The sequence below is a fragment of the Thunnus thynnus genome, chromosome 6 (assembly GCF_963924715.1).
Source record: "Thunnus thynnus chromosome 6, fThuThy2.1, whole genome shotgun sequence".
Lineage (NCBI taxonomy): Eukaryota > Metazoa > Chordata > Actinopteri > Scombriformes > Scombridae > Thunnus > Thunnus thynnus.
Window position 1 is genome coordinate 28,523,246 of NC_089522.1, and position 20,037 is coordinate 28,543,282.

Here is a 20,037-nt window from a genome sequence, read left to right on the forward strand (position 1 = left end):
ACTCCACAAGCCTAGAGCCTGTACATAGATGGAGCAGAGTTAAAGGAGGCAGCAGCAGAAGCTCAAACACATTTCACATGTTCCTTCATGTGCGTTCATCTCAGCGCCTTCAGCAAACTAACAGCTGCTGAGTAACTGATTCAAGAGCACAGTGAGTATCTCGCTTCTTTCTTTTTATGTATTCAAACTTGAGGTTTCTTGTACAGTACGCCGCACTTTCTTTCTTCCTTTTCTAAGTCAGACTTTGAGAGTTTGTGACATGCAGTGGAGCGTTTGTTTTCATGGTAAGAAGTTGGAAATGACAGAGCTGACTCTGACACTGTTGCAGCTGATTTTGCAGGATGGATATTGGGAGCATTGTTTGGATAATCCAATTACTTTGCAACTGTTATTGGAGATCTCTATTGTGTCATCTAGTGCTATTTCCCACTTTGCAGAAATAATCAGATCTGTGCAAGCAAGCAGTCAGTCTCTTTCTAAAAACCAACTGGAAAGGTGCGGCAGAAGGGTCAGTTTTAATAAGACTGAGCTGATTAGAGGCTTCCTGCAGAGGCTACATTTGATTAAAAGTGACTATTATTTTATTTTGGATCTATCAACCCATCTACAATATGTCTTTAACGGATGACAGTGATTTGCATACTGGATACACTGCACGTACTCCATGGTAACAAGGCTGCAGTTACATTGCAGCGTGTTATGATCTGTCAACATTTACTGATATCTCATCAGAGACAAGGTTCAGTGTTGTAGAGAGACATTATCTCTGTCATGCTGTACAGGCAGGGATATATTGTATATATAGTGTTTTGGGTTTTTTGCCGATTGCAACCACTTTTTAAAATATGAAAATTAATGTAAGAGAAACTTTCTGAATCTGAGAGCCACTTCAGGTCCTCAAACAGTGAATCACGGCTGATGTTACATTACAGTGAATCCAGAGGAGATCATTCTCAATACAGCACATGTTCTCACTTTGAAGATGATGTTAGATTATGGGCCATAATATGATTATGAATCCGCAATGCAAATGCCTTCGACTGTGGATCAGTGATATATGATACGTAATAGATCATCCTCTCTCCCTCCCCCAGGTAATTGTGTCTATAATGAGATGAACTAATGACTTTTTCCTGTTCTAACAGCTAATAGTGACTATCTCATTCCCCTCCACAAAAAAAGGGCCAGCAAAGTAATTATAATCTGCTATTCCCAGGTGTTTTTATGTGTAAAGAATGTGAGACAGATATCCTCCAGTGTCGTTAGAACAGATCGAAGAGTCACGGTCCCATCAGCAACACTATTTCCCAGAGCACCAGAGAGTACACAAAGAGATCTTCAGTCAGGGTTCAGACTCAAAACAAATGAAGTGAGGGATGTGCTTTGAAAGTGTGAATAGGATTAAGTTCTTTTCTGGATTTCCGCAATCACAGCTTTTGACAGACTTTTGAGTCTATCAAAAGCTTAGACTGTAGCTCTGGCTTCTTTTATATCCTGTTTAAACTGAGCTAAGGGTTTTAACCAATCCACAATGTGCAGTTAATTAAAAAAAATCACCAAATTCTGATTGCAAAGTGCACCTTGTCTATATAGCATCACATGCCACATCCTCATTTTCTTCACCCAACACCAAACATTTACTGCCCATCAAGGGATGTATCTTATTTCCTATTTCTTCACGTAAGCTTGCTTCACATCCATCAACCCGGCCAAAAAGAAAGCCCCGTGTGGTTGTTTGTCTGGTCCATTTATTCCATCTCATCAACTAAAGCACTTTTTCACTCACGGTGTAATAGTGTTAAGAATGGATTTTCTTTCTCTCCTCGAGTCCCCTTCCCCTATCTTTGATCAGTTATTGCTTCTTGTACCTTCTGTCACCTAATCCCGCAGGGACCTGCACCGGGACCTGGTGCAGATACCCTTTGAAACACTCTGTCTAGAGTGACAGACGGTCAGGTCTTCACCCGTACGAGGATATTCCTGCCTGCACGCATGCCTGGCCTCAGCAACACTTTTATCAGCTGCCTGTGAAAAAGAAACTGTTTACATAGCCCACAGCGATGAGGTGGTCAGATGATTGCAGCCCAGCAGGAAAAGGGCATCAAAAGATGAGAAGTGAGTGTTGGTTAATGCACACAGAAAATGCAGAGAACTTAATGTTATGCAATCTTTATATAATCAAGTTAGTCGAACACTCACGGATGCTGAGAGTGTACAATCATCCACTCAGGAGTGAAAAATGCCTGGGATGCTACGGAAAGAAGAGGAATTAAAAATAACATGCTGTCATATGTTGAATGTCAGCGTTTAGGTGTAAAGTTGAGGTGATGGTGAGATGTTTTTTTGGAGGGCTGAGTAAATATCATATGTCAGAGTTTTCTAAGGCTAAGAGGATGGGGAGTGCTGAGGCATAATGTGAGGCAGTGATGCAGAAATGTGGGGATTTGGTGGGTTAGATCACACCCTGTCTGCAGGACAGAGTGCTTTAAGAGGACGGGCAGACAGAGGACAGACGGGGAAACGACAGAGGTGTGATGATTATCGTTTGCTCTTTGTTAGGGAGACATTTAACTCAAAGAGGGAAGTGAAAAAAAAAACAAACTTCAATGGCATTTTGAAAAGGTTACTGTCTTTTTAGTATTTCAAATATGATCATAAAGCTTAAAACGAAGGGCAGTGTGTTAGAAAGATGTATCGTTTCCGTTACACATTTAGACGCGCACATGGTTTGCATTACAGTTGGTTAACACAACATAAAATGAACAACCATTAGTGCTAACATGGCTTGTTATGGAGCTGTATTATCTCTGCAGTTTACTTCTCTGCACCTCAGAAACAGAGCAGCACATTGTGGTGGACCACTGACAGAGTTAGGGAGACAATTATTGCCCTGGAGGCGCTGTATAGCTTCTTCCAGGGTTTTCAGTATGCATTAATACCACCCACTTACAACAAAAAAGAAACATTTTTGTTTACAACTATTCCTGCTGGATTTACTGTAAGGAAAGGTCTTCGCTTGTTTCAGTGTTTAACCAGATTTCAGAGAGAGATGGGGGGAGAGACGGAGACAGAGAGAGAGAGTTGGGTCTTGGCAGCTCTTGTGGTTTCAAGTCCATTTCTGGAAACACCGGGGCTCTTATAGTCCATTAGAGAACAGTGAGCTGTTAAGGGAATAGGAGGAGAATTGCTTGTTGGGGAGAACAAAGGGACATCGTGTGGCTTGAATGGTCGTTAAGCCTGACAGAGAGAGAGAGTACAGGATAGACTCCATTTTCAGGTGACATCTATCATTCTCATCCAGATAAAGAACGTTTATTTTAAAATGGTACATTACTGCATAGGATTGATTTGTTTTATTTGATTTACTGAGTGATGGTTGTCAGGCTACAGGCAAGAAAATAAGACAGCACTGTGCAATCTGAACAGCTGTCACCAAATAAAAATGACCCACTGTTACATATGTTTCACGTTAATTGTACGTCTCCGAGGTTCAGATTTTCATCAGGAATACTGATCACTCATAGAATTACCATGTGTTTCACAGACTGAGTCAAGATGAAGTGCAAATCCTTAATTATTCAGAGACAGATTGGAATAATCTGTTCAATTCTGAATTCTTTATAAATTGCACAACACCAATATGCAGAAAGGAAGCTATAAATAGTCATCATTGATAAATAAGTTATTCTTTTCTGCTCGTACAATGCAACACTACTCTAAAAATGTTATTCTTTTTAAATAGTAGATTTGTATCAATCAGAGAGATATTGAACAGGAAGGTTGCACACAATCCTCTGCAGACAGATTTATTTTTAAAAATTACCTTTTTTAAAGTCTAAACACTTCAGAATTCTTTAGAAATTTGCTCTGTTTCTACCTTGCAGTGATCATTATTGTTATTGTGCTTATTAAAATCATCTCAATCAATATTAGTGGTAGTGAAGCTCTCCATAGGCTCTTAAGGAGGGCACTGTGGGAAATGCATGCACAATGAATTCAGGCAACAGTGACTCACAACCCAGTGACTCACCAGGCAATCTGGAGAACATGCCCTGTGGCTTAGCTGTGAAAACGCTGGCACAGAGAGAGGCCAGACCTCAGACGATCTGGTGGGGAGAAAAGCCTTCGCTGTCTTTGCAGTGTTTCAACTCTTCTTCCGAGGTAGACTTTGTCCCCCAGAGGAGGCATCAGAGGCACAACAAAGCGGAGAAGAGAAAAAACACAAGTTTTTTTTTTTTTTTGCTGTGACTGTGGAGAGGCAAAAGCACAATCGATTAAAGGCAATGTGAGAAATCAAACAGCCTCAAGGGGTTAAGTGTGATTTAATCTAGTAGGAGAGTGGTGTAGGCCTGTGCACATCCACACTGGTGATGCACTGTAGGCGTATCGATAACCCCCATCGCATGGAGGGAGAATGTGAGAATTTACAGATTTGTGGCAGCAGAAAGGAGGGATTTTACACAGTTTTGAGAAATAATTTTCATTCTTGTGTTTTGGTTTTGTTGATAGGCACAAGTGTTGATTTAATAGATAATATTTATTCTCTTCTTTGTTTTTTTATTGTCCTACAAACATGAACAGTGAAACGTCCTGACCTCGATGCACTTTACACACGTGAACTATCCAAAGATGTCCAAAATGAAGCAAACATCAGGGAGTAGCGTAGGTTAATTCCTCCCATGCTCTAATTTCATGGGAGGAAGATGGTGCTAACTGTAATCAGTGGCTGACACAGGCTGGCAGTGCAGGTGCCTAATAACCATTCAGTGACACATTCACATCCCCGTTTTAGAAGCCAAGGCCTCTTTTCTGACCCAGAATTAGTGGTTCAGCAAATCCAGGCACTGACATTTTAATTCCCCACTGGCTAACCTGCCTCCCCCTAAATTACTGTAATTGATTAAATTAGTTTGGACACAGGCCACAAGGACCTCACTGCACTCACTGGTGATATACAGTAAACATTTTCTCCTTCCCTCTCATTTTTTGGATTTTGCTATATGTCTCTCCTTCTCTATTGATCTATCTATTTAGTTTTTGTACAAAGAAAAAAAAAAGATGTCAACACCCAGAACAAATGCTGGAAATATTGGCGTCAGTGTGTGTTTGCACTCAATAGATCCTAACAGTTTGATTGCAAGTCAGCACACACACCTCAACCAACACCTAACTGAAACGAATGTGTTTTAAAGCCACTTAAGAGATTTAAAAAGCAGTTTTTTCAGTGTTTAAATATAGTTTCTTCAGTAGCTGTGCAAAACAGTTACATCAGTGAATTATCTAACAACAGCTCGTATAACATCAGGCCATTATTTATAATTCCCAGGCTGTTGTGGGGAACAGATGCTCATGCACACTGTTGGGAGTGAATTGTTATCCCCTCGATGCCTGATGTATCTAGATCAGTGATCATGTTTAATGATGCATAAATGGCATTTTCATACTGCTAAGATAATGGCACTGACATGCTGTTTTATAATGTAATTTGTGGATATGGGTTGTACGTAAAGAAGCCTTAATTTCATTTTCAGTTGGTTGGCTCGTGGGAGTGATTAGTGACACAAGTGCAGAGATAATTTTCTTTTGCAGTAAAACTCTCCAGCCTTTGACTTGAATTTTGAAAATATTAACAACATTTTTGTTACCATCTCTTTTGTCAGCCTCTGGCCCTTGTACAAGATTAAAGGAATAGTTTGATATTTAAATATATATTTACTTGCTGCTTATTTAGATGCTGCAAGTTTAACACAAGCAAGATTTAACCAAATGATTTCCAGAAGACTTAAAGGTGCAGTGTGAAGAATTTAGTGGCATCAAACGGAACAGACTTGGCAGAAATGGAATATAATTTTCATAAGTATGTTTTCATTAGTGTATAATCCCATGAAAATAAGAATTGTTGTGTTTTCATTACCTTAGAATGAGCCCTTTATATCTACATAGGGAGCGGGTCCCCTTCCATGGAGGCCGCCATGTTGCACCGCCATGTTTCTCTAGTAGCCCAGAACAGACAAACTAAACACTGGCTCTGGAGAGGGTTTCTCAAAAGGTTCTCTTACATGCTTAGAAGGGGAAGGGTGAGGGGAGGGGTATTCAGTTGGTTGCAGTCTGCAGCAAATCTTACACATTGGTCCTTTAATTCATCAGTTTGTTTAAGAGTTATTTATTTTAGGTTATTTTGTAGAAAGTTGTTGATGTTCAGCGTTGGATTTACATTCCATTTGAAAGACCAACAAACAAATTCTCAACCCATTCATAATGTAGTCACAAGCTATTCATTGCCAGGCAACTGGTGACCACCAAGTCTGATACAATAACTGAAACAGGATTGTCTAGTCAATCATCAGCCATCATTATTTAGACAATGTTGGACAAATGGTGCATATTGTAAGTTATTTACAGTTCACAGGCAGCCATCCTTTTCTCACATGCAAGTGTCAGAGCACTTTGCAGAATCAAAAAAAAACAAAACAGCCAAAGGAGTCAAAAAGAAAAAAAGAGTGATCAGGAAAAAGAGCAACATGGTGCCTGACAGAATAATAAAATGAGAATAATAAGCATAGCGGAAATCCTTAATGATAATATGTTGCTTACTGGAAGCTCCCTGCTGTATCAATATCAGAAATTGCTTTGTGTGGTGGAATATTTAAAGCAGGTTTTATGCTTTCATTACATTTCTTCAATGAGTTTGTTGTTCTGGAGGCAGGAATTGTTTACATAGAGCTATACGTTCTCATAATGCTATTTGAATTAAAATGCAAACCTACATGCCTCCTGCAGCAATAATGCTGCACTGTATTCCTTCTTGGGTGAAAGGGTAACCTCTGGATAACAACTGTAGATGTTTTAGTGGTAATTTTGAAAGTAGTGTCATAATGTTAAAGTCCCCATCCGCTCAAAAATGTATTTCACTTATAGTTACTCAGATGTCTGACCTTCACTATGCAAAATACGTGCAGACTTTGACACTAGAAGATGTTTTTCATCTGCTGAATGGGGAAAGTTTCTCTGTGCTCCCCTTAAATCTCACTTTAAGATGAGTACGTGCAAACATTATTTGTGACATCACAACTACTTTGGAGGCCAGTCGTGGTCCAGTATGTAACTTGAAGCCTCCAGAAAAAAAATATTTTCATATTCATTTTGGATTTTTCAGTGAGGGAGAAGGAGTATGTTGTTTTTTTGAGAATTTTGAGCGAGGTAATTCAACTTTTTTGTAGGAGATGCAGAGTGTTTTTACTTGTCTTAAAACATGTCTGGAAGAGATCTTTAAATAAACAGTGTCAGTGTTGTTGCAACTTATTCCCACAGTCATCATCAATCTAAGTCTACTTACTGTACATATATTCATCTATTAAAGGATGAAATCCACCAACTTCTTTTTATTCAACTAATTTTGTAAAATACAACATAAAAAGCGTTTTTTTGATGCAACATTTACCTTTTATGTCTAACTTTCTTCATTCTCTACTTTCCCTCTGAAGGTGACGGCATGCTGGTGGGAGGTTGAGCACAGGGATGTAACGGACCAGTAAAGATGACCCTGTTGGCGGGTGATGGTTCTGACTATGACTACAGTGCCCTGAGCTGTGTCTCTGATACCTCCTTCAACCCGCCTCCCCTACGGGAAGTGGAGGCTTGCAAGGGAGCCTTCTACAAGAGGGCTCAGTGTGCCCCTGAACTCAGCACCATCCATGATGACGCACCACTGTCCAGCGCCCGAAAACTCCACGCCATCATCAACGTGGGTGGTCTGCGTTACCAGCTGCCTTGGACCACCTTAGAGGACTTCCCCCTGTCTCGCCTGGGCCAGCTGCACCTCTGCAGCAGCTTTGATGAGATCATGCGCATCTGTGATGACTATGACGTTACAAACAATGAGTTCTTCTTCGACCGAAGCCCCTGTGCCTTCCGCACCATCCTGACCTTCTTGAGGGCAGGTAAGCTGCGGTCCCTCAGGGAGATGTGCGCCCTCTCCTTCAGGGAGGAGCTGCTCTACTGGGGGGTCCCTGAGGAGAGCCTGGAGTGGTGCTGTCGCCGGCGCCTGCTGCAGCGTATGGAGGAGTTTGAAGCCATGGAAAGAGCAGAGGAGGAGGAGGAGGAGGGACTCTTGGAGGATCTGTTGGATTCAGACAGTGGCCACAGGGAGCATCCAGCAGAGTCCAGACTAAATCGATGCATGGGAAAGTTAAGAGACATGGTGGAGAGGCCTCACTCGGGCCTCCCGGGGAAGATCTTTGCTTGTTTGTCAGTGTTGTTTGTCACCATCACTGCCATCAACCTATCCATCAGCACCATGCCTGCCATGAGGGAAGAGGAGGAGGCGGTGAGTAGACTAATAGCATTAAACTAATCACATAGTGGTGAAAAAAGTCACTGCATACAAAACATGTCACCAAGATGAAGCTTATGTTAAGTCAGTTTGGTCCATGGATGCCTAATAATACCTAGATAATTCACTGAGCATTTTTATGTCAATGAGGAAAAGTAAAAAAATAAGACATGACACAACACGTCTTTATCATCTGCTGGGAATGTGTCTTGTATTCCTTGTTTTTCACCTTATAAAGAGACACCACAGTGTTGACAATGAACATTTGAACCCGACACCGTGTTGAGAACGAGTTGCTCTGCAATCCTTAGCTGAGCCGTATTCAAACTGAGACAAACTGACATGTTACTTTGAAAAGCAGTCATTAAGAAATCCTAATAACGGCGTGTCTCGTCTGTCATGTCATTGAAAACCTCTCTTCGCAGTGAGAAACGGGAGACTGCAGAGAGCCTCAGTGTGTACCAGTTGTTTTGCCAGATTTGAAGAAATATTTGAAGACGCCTCAGTCTGCTTTCATGAAATGCTTTCATTATTATGTCTGACTTCAATCACTGTTATAATTAGCACCTTGGCCTCTTTCTAGTCAAATCAAAAGAAAATGGAATATTTGAGCCACATATAAAATATTCTATGGAGTTATGCATTTCTCTCAGATGCTTTTGTCTTTTTGGAAGGAAGAAGAGTAAAACTGCAACTACTTTAGTTTCCATTTTAGAAATAATGTGAGTACTTTTACTCAGTAATTCAAGTACAGATATTGCGTGTGTGGTAGGTGGGAGGAGGACAGAACCAAAATCTCAAGTTTCAGATCCAGTAACCTGACTTAAACTTTGTACTGTGACTCTATATGTCTCATTTAGTCATGTGGCTTCTTGGAGCTCCAGTACATTAAGCAATTAAATACATCATCTTTTGTACAGTCACAAAATCACATGCATTGATGTTCTGGGAACAACAAAAAGGAATAATATGACTTCACTTGATCATATTTGATCCGACACGCTTGTTTTGTATTCACACTTCAGTGTCTCAGTATGGTCGAATTAAGCTGTTCAATTAAAAGTGCAAGTAATCACATTCTAACAACTCCACCACCTTGAATTTATCACAGGCAGAGTGTTGCATTAAAAGTGTTTTAAGTGTTACCGTCTCTGACTGAGAACAAGTTTATTGCTGGAGTTTTTAGGTGCTTGGAAGGCTGAACTCAAACTATCTCCCCCTTCTGTGGGAGTGTGTTTCATAATGATATTTTTTCCTGATATCTGCATTGCATTCAAAGGCTCTGTGCCATGTAATATGAGCTTTGAAATGTTTTGAACCTTATCTCAGCCACGCACTGAATCAGAGTCATTACCGCTTCTCAAAAATAAACAACCTCCTTTCCAGAAAAGCTTAAAATGTGTGTCATGAAGAACAGCAGGAACATTTTAGAGGTTTTGAGAGAACAGTTTAAATGTCTTTATGGAAATCACACATTATACATGTATATCAAAACTGACTAAAACATCACTTGCTTCTACATTTGCCCAAATATTTAAAGAAAGTTTGGCTGTGCATTTGATCTATGATGGGTTTTTCTTATGTTATTGATTGAAGAAATATTTTGCAAGTTGGAGTGTTCAATGCTACAACATCCCAAACTGATTGCAGTGATTGTAGATCTTGGTTTCCACATTGAAGTGGCTCCCTCTAGTGATAAAAGCCGCCACTAACACATGCTGATGCTCTGTTTCTTTTTTTTATCAGGGCACATGCTCCCAGATGTGCTACAACATCTTCATTGTGGAGACGGTCTGTGTGGCCTGGTTCTCCCTGGAGTTCACCCTGCGCTTCATTCAAGACCGCAGCAAGCTGACCTTCCTCAGGCAGCCACTGAATCTGATAGATGTGGTGGCCATCCTGCCGTACTACATCACGCTGCTGGTGGACAGCACCTCTAAAGGGGAGAAGCGGCTGGGCTCTGGCAGCAGCTACTTGGACAAAGTGGGCTTGGTGCTGCGTGTCCTGAGAGCCCTGCGCATCCTCTATGTGATGCGGCTAGCTCGCCATTCCCTGGGCTTGCAGACTCTGGGACTGACAGCACGCCGCTGCACACGAGAGTTCGGACTGCTCCTCCTCTTCCTGTGTGTGGCCATTGCACTGTATTCCCCCCTGCTGTACTTGATTGAGAATGAAATGGCTGCCACTCAGGAGTTCACCAGTATCCCTGCTACCTACTGGTGGGCTGTTATCACCATGACGACAGTGGGTTACGGGGACATGGTGCCAAGGAGCATCCCTGGTCAGGTGGTGGCTCTTAGCAGCATCCTGAGTGGGATCCTCCTCATGGCTTTCCCCGTCACCTCCATCTTCCACACCTTCTCACGGTCCTACGTGGAGCTGAAGCAGGAGCAGCAGAGGCTGCTGCAGAGGAGGACACACTTTCTGCTGCGGGGCCGCATGGCCAGCCTGGGCAGCAACCTCTCCTTAGAGAGTGATATGCTCTTCCCCATAGGGTCGTCTGACACCAGGGACATGGACGACTGAGACTCGTGGGATGGGACAGGGCATGAAAGACTGAAAGAGAGGAAGAGGAAGGATACAGTAGAGACTGAGAGTGTGAAGAGAGGAGAGAGACAAAGAAAGTATCAGAGAGGGATGGTGGGATAAGAAAGCAAGATAAAGAGGAGAAAGGGATTCTCTTCTTCCCATAGATGCAGCCTTTCTGTGTAGCAGTGAACTTCTAGATAGACATGAAGGATACACAGAGAGGAGAAGAGGATGAGGAGAAGATTAGAAATAAATGTTTCCATTCAAAAGTTAATTATCTCTGGAAAAAATGCATTATACCATGGTCACAGAATATCAAATTAAAACACTATAAATGAGCATATTAATTATATATATCAGCCATATAACGGTCATATAATTCAGACGTGAAATTTACAGTAAAATAACTGAAGAGTGCTCATATGATCCAGAAACATAGTCTTTTTTGTCTCTGATTTAGTTAAAAATACTTTTGAACGTTTTAATGGATTTGTTGATGTCATGTGCTCCTGGGAGTGTAATTTAATGAAAGATGCTCTCTGCTTTTGTTAAATCCTAAACGTTAAATGGAATTTCTAAAGAGCTAAAAATGTGACCTTTAGTCTCACTGAAGCATTAACAATTATTCTCTGAATTACTAAACATGTTGAGTTCTTTAATATTTCCCCCCTCTGGCTCTGCCGGCATCAACATATTAATGGTGATGTATTACTTGTCATTCTTCTGCTCCCTGAGGTTCCATATGCAATTTTTTGAATACTTTTGGACATTTTGAACATAGCATTACTGTTGTGCTTGTAATTACTGCGGTTGCTGTGCATAGCTGTTTATAATTACATTTCTCTCCTTAAAGTGGATTTAAAGTGAGATCTCTCTTTTGTGCATATTATTGTTTCATTGTTGCTTCTCATTTTAACTTCTCTTCTATCCCAAAGGGAATTCAGGTTTGCAGTGCGAGCACAAAATTGGAGACAATATTAACAGTCAAAGATAGTCCAAACATAGCAAACACCCCGTAGCAGTAACAGCATATACATATGGTAATGTCATTAAGTATAATTTTAAGGAATTTCTATTTAATGCTACTGTACACTTCAACTGCACCAGATTTCAGAGGCAAATATTTCACACCACTTCATTTATCTGACGGCTGCAGTCACTTTTCAGATCAGGATTTTAAACTAGAAACCCCTTCAGGTTTACCCAACAGTATATAAAGTTGTTAATTTAATGATTTATTTGTTTATTTAAGTGTCCAGGATGGTCACATGACAAATCATGATATACGGATCAACAAATTCAAAAAGAGAACATTTCAAAAAATTCAATTCATATAACAGAAGTGTCCTATTAAGAAGGATACAATGTCTTAGCTGCCACATGTTTTCTATAAATATTTCTATAAGTGTTGCTCTTTACATCTGCCTACTTCAAACGCCAAAGGTTAAGATACCAGTTACATTTATACATACAAATAGTATATACTGTATATATATCCACAGGTTTTTACACTATGTGCAAAATAAATGTAATGTAATGTTATAATGCAAAATACTTCTGTACTTTAACTTAACTTTACTTTGCTTAAGAGATTTTGAATCCAAGACTTTTACCTAAGTAACAGATCTGAATACTCCTTAAACTACTGACAGCGATAAACAGCACGATGATTTATGATACACTGATGATAAGAGTAATACAGCAAAAGACAATACTTTCCTCTATGCAGCACTATGGTGTTGCTATGAGTGCTTAGAGTTTCATGTGTAAAACTAAAAAAAATGTGTCTACGACTCATGCATGTGTGAACATTTGACCAGTAGGTGGCAGCATTGTGTGACAGAAGGGAAATGAGAGCACAACAAAACCTTCAGTACATGATCTTTGATTTTTATCACACATTTAAATACTAAGAAAAACCTGTTTATTTCGTACTTCGTCTCACATTCACTCACATCAGCACACAAATAGTAAAACAATTATCTCCATACGTTGCCTTTCATTTGTTTAAATCATATTAATGACATTATGTCTACAGTAGGAAGCTCAGATTTGAGGTCAACATTTGAATGCAAGAATCAAAGCCTCTCAATTCAAAAACCGAGATTTTATTCATGGCTGGAATGTTGCGCAAAAACAAACAAAAAAATCCAGCACAGCCCGCATTATTATAGTGATATGTACACCGAGTCTCGTTTAGACCTGCACCTTCAGGTGAGGAGGAGCTTCCGTAGAACGCCATTCAACTAAAGCAGAGGTTAATTATGCATTAAAAACAATCCCACCAATCAGAGCAGAGACAGTACGCTGGAGTCTCCGCCTGCCTCTAACATCACATCCCGGTGTTTTGATCATGACTTGATGTTCCTGCGCTTATTAGTGGCAGACTGTCGGCTGCTGCCACACGGAAAACTACAGTTACATCCCCAGTAGACCGATTATTTTTCTCTTTCTGCTTTAATCTACTTGATTCAGCGTTTGTGAATGAAAAATGTTTTCTTAGCTTCGGAGGCTTTCCCCGTCATGACCTCACCGGGCCGCCCCTCCGCTTGAATGGGATCCCTCATCGCTCGATCAGGCACCGACTGTCTCTACTGCTGCTGCTGCTGCTGTTGCTGCTGCTGTTGTCGCTCCGAGCCCCGATTTTTAGGATCTGTGAGCTTCTTGGTCTCTTTAATCAGTTCATGAATGGTTTGATGCGAAATCCTCCTGTCTGATCGGCAGAAGAGCGACGACGCCAAATCTCCGGTAGCCTGCGCGTCAGGGTAAGTAAACTTGTTATTTTAGTGACTTCAGTTAATGACAGGCGGTCAGACAAGGGGTTAATTAAAGATGAATGATCCCAACAGTGCAGCAAATTACTATAATGGATGGATGGATGGGATGTGTTGACGAGATAAAAGCTTGTTTTACTCTCATTTTTACTCTCATTTCACATCTCTATGACCTATACTGAACTTCTTCCTCAGTATGTAAGATATTTGGATTTAATGATATATAATAATAGTCATAATAATTGTTAACCAGCAGCTGGGAGTCACACTGTAGTTTTCTTACTTTGTAATCCACCAAAAATCACTGGTTGCAACTATAAAAGTCTGTGATTTATCAGAGTTTTTCCAAAATACAAACTGCAGCTTTGGGTTTTAGGCTGTATATTGTTCACTTCCTGATCCACCAGTGCTTATCTAGTGAACTTTGAAGCACTTTTCACCCAGCTGATCTTCACACGGAAGTCTTCACACGATAAACCGAAACTTGGCAGCCGTAGCCGCCCTGTTTTTATGAGCTACCTGCTTTATCAGTGGGTTTAATAAAGATAAACTGCATGACTTTATAAATAAACACTGTAAATAATTTTGCTTGTTCATCCAGGATGTCACAATTTTTCCTTCCTCCCAGGATCCCACACACACTTTAAGGACACGGCTTGTCATATGTTTAGGATTAGTCTCTCCCACTCAGTATGACTAAAAAGAGACAAATATTGACTCTAATGTGGTGGTATCTAATAATAGAAAAGACAAGGTATGCCCACACCTCAAAGTAATTGCATAGTCTGTGATTTATGGAGGAAAGCCGTGTCCTTGAGCGTATAGATACAGTCCCTGTTCTTCCATACTGTCTTAACATTGTAACCATTCGTTGGCCCTGTATATACTATACACATCAGTCCTGACTCTCTGCGCCAGACTGCTGATCCAGGATCACCTCACAGATCCTTTAACTTAGTCATTCATCTAGAAAATTCAACCCGGGTTTAACGTCTAGACCAGATCGACTCTCAGACACTTAAATATCAGTTTGTGCTAGACGTGGCCGTGTGCCACATTCGCTATCTTGACGGTTGAGATAAAACACTTTGTACTCTCGAAACACACACACACACACACACGCTTAAACCTGCTGTACCACTACTGCGGTGTGTTGTCTCAGACTTCTGATCTGCCTCAAACCTAAATATTGTGTCTAAAACCTGCAGCGGATTCCGACTCGGTTCTTTTTCTGTCTCAGTAATCCTGTCTGAAGTCTGAAACATTTCATCAGAGACGTATTTGAGAGAGGCATCGATATTTTTTAAATGAAAATTTCTATTTGATTATCAGTAGTGCATTAGACTAATCCTCCACAGATTTGGCTGGTGTGTTTTTTTTCTGTGTTTTCCTGAAGGAATTAGGATGTTTGGCAGCAGGCGGGCAAAAACATATAATATCCCATGGATTCAATATGCTTAAATTTAGTGTTGGACCAATGACAAACATGCCTGATGATTGCTGCATGTTTTTTATCACACATTCTGCTCAATCCACACATCTAACTTGCTCTCAAAGTTTGTCATAAACACTTTCACCTTATAGCCATGAGGCAAATGTTGCCGCCTATTCAGCCGCCTATTAGCATGCATCCCGCGCCGGCAGATGCAGCCAACCAGCGAGTGAGAAGTGTTTCTCAAAGTGGTACGAGATGGGTCCATTGTACTTTTCTTACTTGCCAGATTTCAGGCTCCACAGAGGGGGACCTAATGCTCCTTGGAATCCCATGAATGCCTTCCAGTGAAAGCCGTAGATGTTTATGTCAGCCCCGATGAGATTGGTAGGAAAGTGGCTCTTGAGGCCGAAATTCCTGCTAATTGGCAACACGGCTGTGGACTGGCCCCTTTGTTCACCCTTATAGTGGAGTGGTCTGTCTGTCAGGGTGATACACTGGGCCTGGCATCAATGAACCGCTTGTTTCCTCCGCAGCCATCCAGCCCGGGGAGAATCAGTGGCTTTAAGACAAGTCGCTTCCACTTTCAAAATTTGCCTTTGTACACCTATTCAGAAGGATGGAAAGGAGACATTTATGGGTGGTCTAACGAGAGACTGTTTCTCAAGCGTCCCGGCCAAGCCTTTCGATAGTGATGTGTGTGTGTTCGCCTCCGTATTGAACCGCACTGAAGCGAACTGAGCGGTTGCACTAAACAGACTCTGCTTTAGCTGGCGGTTTGCTGAGATCATCATTTGATCTAGCGAGTGTCCCACTTTACTTTAGGTCAGATGAGGATTAATTGGCAAGTGAGCAATGGAGGACATATTGTAGTTTGTATATGATATTATAAAGAGGAGCTTGCTTATTGGCTAGATGAGCAGAAATAAAAAAAAGAGGGCTCACAAACGGCAGGACGGAGGATGACTGTAAATGAGTCGGGGTCTCTTGTTGTAGTAGTAGTAGTAGTGGTTGTGCGCCTCTGCTTTGTTGAAACAACACATTATTCCCTTTTGGCTTTGGAGTACTTAACAAACAAAACACTTGTCTGATGCCAGCATCAACCCCTCTTCAGTTTGCCAATGAGATGTGCAATAGACTCCAAAGGGAGAGAGAGAGAGAGAGAGGGATTGTATACACAAAAGGGGGGCATGAGATTTGTGATGGTTTCCCGCTGACAAAGGCCTTTGAATTTTTCATGTGGCAGATACTAAACTTCTGTCGCTCTGGCCCAGATATGCTGCTAATTAGTGCCCAGCTATGTTCAAGAGCATACGGTCGGGCATGGGAATGCTAGTGCCACCTGTTCTCTCGTTCTCTCTTTCGGTCTCACATCTCTCCCGTCCTGTCACGCTTTATTTCTCTGTCTCTCTCTGTTTAGGCTTTATGTGTCAGTGGCCTAGTTTTGTGTTAGTTGGTAGAACCTTGATGTCGCCTTTTTTTTCTTTTTTTTTTATAGTGTGCACTTTGCTGGACGTTAACCTCAAGGTCGTGTGTTTCACTTCTGTGCTAGTTCTACTTTATAGCCTGTGGTATATTGGATTACTACCTGAATGAGTGACCATAAGAGAGAAATGTGTGACTACATCGTTTAAACATCAAGCCACAAAGCCGTCCATTGCACGCAGCAAAGTCAGCCGAATAATAAGGACGCAGAGCTGAAGCACTCTGACATATCATTCTCCCTCCGAGCTCTCTGTCAGAGGGGCCTGTGCTCGCCGGCCATTTGAATGAAGTATCTGATAGTGGTTTGATACAGACAAACAGAGGAGGACTTGTATCCTCCCAGGATCCTTGGCCACTTCCTGTCCCCCCTACTCTGGGAACAGGCCAGTGTGACACAGGCCATGCATCTCCACTCAATCCACCCACTGTTGCCTCTGTGGAAAAGCTATCACTCTCACACCCTCATTCCCATCGCTCTGTGCATGTTCCTTGTGACAGGAAAAAAAAAACGTCTTTGGCATTTAGAAAGATGCCTCTATGTGTGGCTTTGTGTAGGCGCAGCTGTGCGAGCCCGGTCAGGATGATGAGATGCTGGGAAGAGCACATGCTGCTCCCTCCCTCCCCTCCCACTCCCACCCCCCCACCACCACCACTACCCCTCCCTCCTGAAACGTGAGGCTCGCCATCCTCTGAGAATCACTGCAGTATATGTTTGGAACGGGGAGTTTTTTTTATGCGGATCATGTACACGCAGAGATGATGGACCCTGTCAGACTCAACCTTTGGCCCAGGCAGATGTTACAATCCGACCCAAAACATATAACAGGAACATAATTGTGTAGAATTTCCTAACCAAAATATGCATTAAGGGATGCGGGTACACAATATAATTTCACATCCTTTCACTGAGTCACACAAGGCATTTCAAAACCTCCATGGTCATGCCACCACTCAAATTACTTGGTGTATGTAAGTAGTTTAGATTCCCGGTCTAGCATCTTTTGTTAAAGGTTGTTTTTACTGTCTCATATCACAGAATTACCATAATATATACAGTATATGTGGGAGGTTGCTAAACAATACCAATGACTCAGTGATTACTTTGCCAACTGCTGTGATTTCTCACTTTAAAATTTGGCTTTCAGCTCAAACTGTATTCCCATTAGTGTTGCCAGATATGCTTACTTTCTCCTTCCTATTTTTAGCTGTTAATCGATGGACATTGATGCAACAAACACAACAAAACATTTTGGCTGTTAACACAAATTCAAATGAGAAGCTATACTGTTATTTCAGTATTTTTCAGGCACATTTTTGTATTGCATCTCAGCTCTGTTTGTTACCCTCCTTATCTCTGATCTAAAAATATGACTTTATGACTATTTGCATTGATTTCAGGCCAGCACACCTGTGCCAGTGACCTGCAATTCTCTAGCGGTCACCGGCAGAGAGGTTGTAGGAAGCGCAGGATCCATGTTTCTGACCTCTGAAGTCAAACCTGTCTGTCCCGATGCGAGTCAGGACGAGATACGGGGTGGCAAAGGGGGTGTCGTCCTCTTTCTCGGCGGGGGCCAGTTTAGTGAACCCACCCCTCTCTGTGTGTTATGAAAGCTCCAGCCACAACAGCGACTCTCTGCTCTCTACTGATTGCCTCGCAGCGTCTCGTTCGCAGCTTCGCCGCCCCGCCGAGCCGCATTTGAATATTGAAATCAGGGCCTGCTGAACAAAGGGGTGGTTTAAAAGCGATGGAGGAAATCACTACAGTGTTGGGGGCCTCGCCCTCCAATCTGTTATGGAAATGTCATGGCAGGGAGCAGTTATGTTTTGATGATGAAGCGTGACATGGGCACATTTTAAAATTTTAATGGCAAACCCCGGTGGGTGTTTCTGCTTTTCTGCTGCTCTTATTTGTCTATCTCCAAGGAAGCACAGCTCAAATACTGGAATCTTTGTGCCTTTTTTTTTTTTTTTTCGATTCAACCAAAGCAGCTGAGCTATAGAAATGTTGATACACTATGCTTTATTTATACCACTGCATCTGCACATGAGCACAGATGTCAGCGTCTCTGAGAATGTTTTGTAGGATGATTCGCCTCGACTCTTTCTTTTTCACACTTAAATATTCTGTTTTGTCAGCGAGGATGTGTTTTTTTAATAATAATAATAATAACTGAGGTGTTTTTGGAGACACAGAAATGCTAGAATCAGCTGATAATCAGTCGCAGCCTATGACAATTAGCATGAGTTTAATTTTGTGTTGACAGTAAACACAATCTGGTCCAGAGCTTTTTTTTTCGCGGTGGGATGATCAACCACAGTGTGTGTGTGTGTGTGTGTGTGTGTGTGTGTGTGTGTGTGTGTGTTGCGACCTTGAATCGCATTCTTGTTCTTACATTGTGTGAAATGTGGCTGCTTGACGCTGCGTTCCTGTTCCCTGACAGACGGTGAAAGGGGAATGCGTTGGGGTGGGTGGCATGCGTGGCTCGAGGGGGCAGCAGTCTGTGCATCTGAACATCCTGGGAGGACGGTGTCTCTACCTGCTCCCCGTACATTCCTGCTTTGGGCTGTGTGGAGCGGGAGAGGAGTTGAAACTCGCCTTGTCCTCCGCTCTGCATTCCTCAACCGTGACTGGGCTCGGTCGCACTGCTGCAACAAAACCTGGGAATGCCACAATGCACACGTGCGCACACACACACACACACACACACACATGCACACCTGGCTTACTTTTTCATATTTGAACTCCACGGTTAGTTTAGTGTCGCTATCGATCCAGCGTTTTCTGTTCCATTTGCTTTGCAGAACTGCTCTTCTAGACATTATATAAATATGTGTATAGTATATATTCCTCCCCGCCGGGTTAGGCCTTAGATTTCAGAGCTGCAGAGATTCCTCTCTCGCTGCCTGGCTGTGTAGATGAGAAGTTAAACGGTGAAAGCCCTCGGTTACTGAAGCATGAGGTCTCTGTGGACCCGAGCAGATCAAATGCTGCCTCTTTGAAATGTGATGAGAAAGGGGTGAATCTAAGGGTTTGTTATCACAGTGTTTGAGTTCACTGTAGGTGACATATAGCTGCTCTGAAGCATTAAAATATAGGCCTGTGTGATATGGCCGTCCTCTCTGATGTGCTTTTTTAATGCTAAATCTCTGATATCTTTATGTCGAGTCAAAGAGTTTGCTTTTTTGGTCCATTTTCTGCTGTCTCAGTAGGACTGTTTCCGCACTTCTTTGAGTCGACTACCAGTTGGTTAATATTTGGAGAAAAAAAAAAAAAGGATGTTTTTCCTCCTTGCGTGACTTATGGCTGATACATCAGAGGAATTGAAATTCTTTATTTCCACCATTTCCCACTGGAAATCTCCTGAAAGGATTGGAGAGAGAATGGGGAAAGAGTGCAAAAGGGGGGATAGACTGAGTGTGAGGGAGTAAGACTTGGTTGGGGGGGGGGGGGGGGACCAAAGCCCTTGAAGATTATCTTTTTCTTC

General features: G+C 41.9%; 2 protein-coding genes and 1 long non-coding RNA gene across 4 annotated transcripts in view; 2 read left to right on the top strand and 1 right to left on the bottom strand.

Annotated features, from left to right (window-relative positions):
- Positions 1-11,728, top strand: kcng1 (potassium voltage-gated channel, subfamily G, member 1). Its single transcript, XM_067593219.1, has 3 exons — positions 1-151; positions 7,485-8,326; positions 10,079-11,728. The coding sequence occupies exons 2-3, from the start codon at positions 7,538-7,540 to the stop codon at positions 10,856-10,858; spliced, it is 1,569 nt and encodes a 522-aa protein (XP_067449320.1). The 5' UTR covers positions 1-151; positions 7,485-7,537; the 3' UTR covers positions 10,859-11,728.
- The window catches only part of LOC137185012 (uncharacterized), a 23,349-nt gene continuing 11,524 nt past the window's right edge, over positions 8,213-20,037 (bottom strand). Inside the window, exons 2-3 of the long non-coding RNA XR_010928742.1 lie at positions 18,946-19,210; positions 8,213-8,300 (exon numbers count right to left, since the gene is read on the bottom strand). This is a non-coding gene — a long non-coding RNA (uncharacterized lncRNA). The remainder of the gene's footprint in view (positions 8,301-18,945; positions 19,211-20,037) is intronic.
- src (v-src avian sarcoma (Schmidt-Ruppin A-2) viral oncogene homolog) overlaps positions 13,166-20,037 on the top strand; it is a 24,020-nt gene continuing 17,148 nt past the window's right edge. Inside the window, exon 1 of one of the 2 annotated variants that reach the window (XM_067593217.1) lies at positions 13,166-13,626. The gene's annotated coding sequence lies outside the window, so the exon portion shown is untranslated. The remainder of the gene's footprint in view (positions 13,627-20,037) is intronic. The other variant, XM_067593218.1, reaches the window with a different exon arrangement.